This window comes from Vigna umbellata, chromosome 5 (genome assembly GCF_029865625.1).
Source record: "Vigna umbellata cultivar VRB3 chromosome 5, Vumbellata_1.0, whole genome shotgun sequence".
Lineage (NCBI taxonomy): Eukaryota > Viridiplantae > Streptophyta > Magnoliopsida > Fabales > Fabaceae > Vigna > Vigna umbellata.
Genome location: NC_142169.1, coordinates 37609482 through 37616408, shown reverse-complemented (window position 1 = coordinate 37616408; position 6927 = coordinate 37609482). Strand labels below are relative to the sequence as shown.

General features: G+C 40.7%; 1 protein-coding gene across 1 annotated transcript; it reads left to right on the top strand.

Annotated features, from left to right (window-relative positions):
• Nucleotides 1–5096: 5096 nt before the first annotated feature.
• Nucleotides 5097–6554, top strand: LOC148198285 (uncharacterized). Its single transcript, XM_088115740.1, has one exon. It carries the CDS (start codon nt 5097–5099, stop codon nt 6552–6554), a length of 1458 nt encoding a protein of 485 aa, XP_087971866.1.
• Nucleotides 6555–6927: the final 373 nt, after the last annotated feature.

The window sequence follows — 6927 nt, the reverse complement described above, 5'->3', positions numbered from 1 at the left end:
CAAAGAATAAACCATTTGCTCATTTCCCGACCTCTACAGTTCCTTCCATTCCCTCACCCCATTCAATGCTAGATTGAGAAACAAACTTACCACTACCATTGACAAGTTCACTCCTGTTTCAAACACCCAACCCATCGCATAAAATCCCAATTCCATTCATCTGCAAGAACGAAAATCTAACCCCAACCACCCTGTGATTACAACAATCACAAGCCAAAACAAACCAGGAATTTAAACCTCTATGCCTCAGTTCATTTCCAAATCCCCAAACATCGTCTTGGCAAGGCTCGGTGGTCGTGTTCTCTGTTGATTAAGCAATGAGGCACCACAAAGGTTCTATACCCTCTGTTAATTAGGCAGTGAGACTTTCCAGAGGGGCTAGTCGCGGTAGCGTTTCAGTGGTGGCAATGACAATGGTGGTTTTAGGGGGCAGAGATGGGTTCGACAAAGACGTGCACCGGCGGCATCATCGGCAGTGAGTCTGGGCGAACCAAGGGCGTGTAGGATGGCGGCGTGAAGGGAAGAAGAGGGGGTCTCCGGCGATTCACTAAGGTGAGCTCGGTGTCGCGGTCGGGGATGGATCCGGAGGCGCTTGGGGTTGCTGCCGACGCCAAGATCAGAAGAGGTGGTGGCGTGGTGGCTGGTCCGCAGAGAATCTCTCGCGAAGGCTCCAGTGGCTTGCGGCGGCTCGTGGCTGCCAGTCAGATGGAGGTTTGGGCGTGTGGCGGTGGCTGGATGCAGCAACGTCGTGGTCGCCATTGGTTTCGGGCGTACCTGCTGTCGCCGACGATTTCAAGGCTGATGGAAGGCGGTGGCGCGATGGCCGGTTCTGGCTGGGGCGGCGGCGAACCTCCGGGAGAGGGAAAAGACCCTAGGTCTCTGGAGAGCTGAGAGTTGAGAATGGGGAGGAAGAAGGAAACCCCTAAGGTTTCTTCTGCTGATTGAAAGGGAAGGCCTTGGGCCTGTTTTTCAGAAACCAACCTTCTTTAAAAAAAAACAAACAAACAAAAAAATAAATAAAAATCCTTTCTTCTTCGCGTAATCCCTACATCGCACCCGCGCACCCCCACACCTCTTTGGGCCAGCGCTGGGCCATGCCCAAAACAAAACTAAACAAAGTTGTTTTTGTTCCCCCTGTTTTCCTTTTCACGCCCCCTGTCCGTCTGGGCTTAGGCCCAGTTCGCTGTTGGAAATAAAATTAGTTTAGGCACCCCTACTATTTGTTTTATTTTTAGTACTTATTTATTTATTTGCTTTTCTTTATTCATTTTATTTTGTTCCCTTATTTATTTTATTCTATTTGTTTTTTATTTTATTTTATTATTTTTATTGTTGTTATTGTTTTTTTATTGTTTTTATTTTATTTTATTTATTTATTCTAAATATCTATTTATTTTAAATGCATATTTAATAATACATAAAAAAATAAAAAATATATATATATATACAAAAATTACAAAAATATGTTTTAAAGGTTTAAGCACATGTGTGATCGCATGCATCGTCCTTGTGCTAAAAACCTTTTCTGTTTCTTTTATAAAAATACAAAAAATATTTTAAAGGTTAAGTACATGTGTGATCGCTCGCATCGTCCTTGTGCTAAAAACCTTTTCTCTTTCTTTTATAAAAAATACAAAAATATATTTTTAAGGTCAAGCGCATGTGTGATCGCTCGCATCGTCCTTGTGCTAAAAACCTTTTCTCTTTCTTTTATAAAAAATACAAAAATATATTTTTAAGGTCAAGCACATGTGTGATCGCTCGCATCGTCCTTGTGTTAGAAACCTTTTCTCTTTCTTTTATAAAAATACAAAAATATATTTTAAAGGTCAAGCACATGTGTGATCGCTCGCATCGTCCTTGTGCTAAAAACCTTTTCCCTTTCTTAAATAAAAAAATACCAAAAATATGTTTTAAAGGTTAAGTACGTGTGTGATCGCTCGCATCGTCCTCGTGCTAAAAACCTCTCTCTGTCCTTTATAAAAATATCAAAAAAATATAAAAATCTTCAAAAACTAAAAACAACGCTTTCAAAGCAACAGACAATTTCTAGCCAGAACTACGTGATCCTTGATTCTCCATCAAAAGTGGAGATACGTAGGAGCAAGGTTAGCCCTTGTCAGGTTCACTTCCCAAAAATCCAAAATCATTTCAAAACAAATTTTCAAACAATTTCCAAACAAAATTCTCAAACAGATCAAAAGAACTACGTAACCCTGATTTCTCATTTTGAATGAGAATACGTAGGAGCAAGGTCAATCCTTGTCGGGCTCAAAAAACTAAAAAATATATTTTGTTTATTTAGAAATTTGTTTTAGCGGATAGTTAAACATTTTGAAAACCACATCATATTCGTGCATTTAGTTAAAGGTACTGCCTTAAGGCAGGCGTTGTAGGGTGCTAATACCTTCCTTACACGTAACCGACTCCCGAACCTAGAATCTGGTTTTCACGGACCGTGTCTTATCATTTTATGGTTTTTCCGTAGTTTTCCAGAATAAACTATGGTGGCGACTCCAAATCTCTTTTCAAACTCGTTTCCTTTTTTGGATCGTCGTCCCGTCGCGATTCCGGTTGCGACAGATGGCGACTCCACTGGGGACTTTTTTTAGAGAGTCAAGCCATTTAACTATATGCGCGAATTCAATATGGTTTTTCTTTATGTTTTTCTTCCCTTTTTCTTTATCTGTCTTTGATATTTGAATAATCGCATGTGAATAAATTTGCTTGTTGGATATTGAACCCTAGGGTAGAATACGTGTTATATCTGTCTGGGAATCTTCTGGTTGTTTTGCAGGTCAGGGTTTGGGGTATGCATTGCATTCTCCCTTCACACACACACACTTTATGCATATCATGAGTGAGACCCTATACCCGGGCCTGAGTGTAACTTAGAAATAGAGGGGTTGTGTAGCGGTGCCATTTGGGACATACTTCCTGTTTGGCTATCGTGAGAACCCCAGCTAGAGTCTGTTTTCTTCATTTGTGTTTTCACATCTAGTTGATTACTCGACTGTTGTGGAGATGCTGTGAAGGGGGCCATAACTCTAATGACCATTGACCTTTAGACTCAGGGAACCATCCTTGTGAGATTGCATATACTTAACCTTGAATCTTAAGTGTTGGACCTTCTCTAGGGCACAAAGGGGGATGTGTGCAATTTTCATAACCCTCATGTTCGCTTAAAAAAAATCACACACCTTGTATATATCATCATATCTCTTTATACATTTTTTTTTCTTTCTTCTTTCTTCTTTTTGCCTTCTTTCTTTTTAGCTCGTGCTTTTTATGGTCTTGTCACACTTTGTGGATTATAGTCGAGAAATTATAAATTTGTGACTAAGCCTTTAAGATAAAATGGAAATTAACATGAGATCTGAAGTCAAGGGGGGTTCAAGTTCAGACATTTTAAAGGAAATGTTAGCCATTGAAGTAAAGGAGGGTAATATGGATGGCCTGAGAGAACTGCTGAAGAAAATGAAGACAACCCCAAAAGGATGCATTCAGGAAGGAGTATGGGAATCTGTTGAGCCTGTTAAAGGTGAAAGTTCAAACACGGCCATTACTGTTTTAGCCCAGTACTATGAATCACCACTAAGACGTTTCACTTTCTGGGATTTCCAATTGGTGCCTATGGTAGAAGAATTCGAGCAAATTTTAGATATACCTCTCAAGGGAAAAATTCCCTACAACTACCTGGGGCAGTATACCCCGACTTGTAGCTAGCGAGAATCACAAAGTACCCCTATGAAGTTAGATGGTGAATTCACTCTTAAGGGTACAACATGAGGTCTTTCTTGAGGACACTTGGAGTGGTACTTGCATCGAAAAGTGGAAACATTCATGATTGTACAGGCACTGATCCCCTATGGTGTCATGCCCTTTCCTAATACCAAGGATTTTGTCGACTAAGCTACCATGAATGCATTTGTGGGAGACAAAGTTTGCTCTAAAGAATCCAGTCACTATTGTCCTAACTGAAGTTTCCAAGACCCTTAGTCAAGGTTATTTGCCATGCAGAAAGAAGATCTCTCGCATGAGTAAGGCCATTCTGAATGCCACATGTCACGTGGAGGAGTTGTTGCAGTATAAACCAAAGATGAAAGAGGCAAATCAATGAGCGCAACTCTATGCAGGCTTAGAGGAGGAAAGGTCTAAATGATGTGTTTTCTTGGCAGCAAAGATCGCACATCATATGTCATTGCGGTAAGTACCCTAATGTACCCCTCATGGGTATTCGATGTGGTACTAATCACAATACTGTGTTAGCACAAAAGCAATCTGGGTACCACCCACGCAGGAAGGAACCTTTGTTGAATTGCTTCATCATGTGAGAGACGCTTGGGGCAATGTTCTTCGCTTCGAGAGAGGCCCAAGATCATGGATTGTTAATGAAAGATTCCCTCAGCCAGTGGATCGTAGAAAGAGTTAAGACAATCCAGTTATCATTCAAGTTAATCTCCCCTGACCCAAATTGTGAAAAGCAACTTCATAATGCTGAGCAGCGGATGAAGGTAGCAGTTGAGAAACTGGAAAAAGAATGTTAGCATCAAGCTAAGAAGGAGACATCCATAAATAATGATCCAGATGAAAGAGTATGTCATTGAACAAGGACACATTACCAAGAATTGGAAGAGAAGCCTCTCACAGCTAGCTTCCCTTGCCAATGAAGCCATTGAAGACGTCCTAAGTTCTTAGCTGATGCTGATTCTGTAATGTCAATCATCAACCCGCCTAAGAGGATTGAAACATTCCTCAATTGCTGCAAGAAACTGATCAGAGAAATGAAGAATGTGATGGCTAAAGCCCGAGTCGGTTGACCAAGACTTCCTATGACTCACTTTTTGGAACTCCTGAACGATGAGCCATCCTATTGCCTTTGTTTCATGTTAATTTCCAGATTATACATTTGGCAATGTTTTCACATCTTTATAATTTCTTACTATAGTAATTGCGTTACTTTGTCTTTTCTCTTTTTCTTCTCGTTTTTATTTTCGTTTTCTTAATTTATTTCATCTAATGAAATTCAGATTTAAAAATAATAATACGGCTAAATCTCCAAAACACCCTAAGGGACACGAACCAGTGAAAAAATCATGGAGAACCAAGGAGAAGTTCAAGAGGGGATGAAAGCCGATATCCAAGAGCTGAAGGGACAAATGAGTCAAATCTTAGAGGCCCTGAACGCCTTACAAAGCCCTGGAGATTCGTGCGCACAACGACCACAACAAAGAGTTCCAGAGGCACAAACTTTCCCTTCCTATGGTCTTCCCCCGAATTACACTCCACCCTCAGGAGTGGACTTGGAAGATCTTGACGCTCAAAAGGCCGAAGATAATGCAGTTGAAGTAGAAGACGAGCCTGGGGCAACCACTTTCACAATTCCGGGGAAGACGATCCAACCAGGTATTGAGAGCGTGATAATGAAAGAACAACCCGAGATGAAGTCAACATCTTATGTCGTTACACCAACAGATTTTAAGGACGACAAGGGTAAATTAGAAATGCTCGAGAAGAGGTTGAGAGCCATAGAGGGCGAAGGAAGTTTTGAATTTGGAGATGCTAGAAAACTATGTTTAGTTCCTGATGTGGTGATACCTCCAAAGTTCAAGTTGCCAGAGTTTGAGAAATATCGAGGAAATACTTGCCCAAAGAGCCACATAACCATGTACTGCAGAAAAATGGCAGCTTATGTCCATGATGAAAAACTTTTGATTCATTGCTTCCAAGAAAGTTTAACTGGTGTGGCTCTAACTTGGTACATGCGCTTAGAAACTACTCACATCTACTCATGGAAAGATCTGGTTGATGCATTCCTAAGGCAATATGAATATAGTAAAGATCTAACACCTGATAGAGTACAACTGCAGAACATGGTGAAGAAAGAGTCTGAATCATTCAGAGAATATGCCCAAAGGTGGAGAGAAATTGCTGCTCAAGTAGAACCGCCTTTGAGCGACAAGGAGATGACTACCATACTTTTGAATACTCTACAACCACCATTTTATGAACTCATGATAAGCAGTGTCTCCTCGAGTTTTGCTGATATAGTAGTGATTGGAGAGAGGGTTGAGGGTGGCATAAGAAATGGAAAAATTGCACTAGGCCCAAAGCTAGTAGCAAGTTTAAATGAGTATGGTCCTAGACATGAAGAACGAAGAGCTAATTCACATTTTACTGCCTATCCTCAAGTGTCACATTCCTATGGGTCCAATCAAGCCATTCAGCGAATGAATTACAATCGTGATGAAAAGGTCGCCAACTTTACTCCTATCCCCATGACCTATACAGAGCTACTGCCAGATCTTCTTCGCAACAACCTCATAGAGGTTTGTCCCACCAGGCCTGTGCGACCTCCTTACCCAAAGAACTATGACATAAATGCCAGGTGTGATTATCATGAAGGAGCGCGTGGACATTCAACAGAGGCATGCAAGGCTTTAAAGCATAAAGTGCAATCTTTGATCGATTCAGGATGTTTAAAGTTTGAAGAAAGTCAATCCAGCACTTTGACAAGGCGTGAGCTCGCCTCTACAAATGCCATGAACAAATGAAGAGGACTCTAGGACTATGTGGGAAAGCATAGGTTATTGTAAAAGGCGAAACTGATGTTGTTTTGCTCATGTTTTGAATTGTCTTGCTATGAGGGCTATGTCCATTGATATCATGTTACCATCCATGACTTTTAATGTGAACTTTCATTACGAGGTATCTCCAAGGTTTACTGGAAATCATGTCCTAATAGGGTGTCGTGGAGAACGAAAGCCGCAAAGAACAAATTGAAAAAACAAAAATGATGAAGGCAATCTTGAGTCACTCGTCTTTCTTGTAAATCATCAAACTCTTGTTTTTTTCAAAAATAGCAAAAAAGGAATAAAAAATGATAATCGAAAACAAAAGTTGCAGTGTCAGATTATTCCGAGGTCA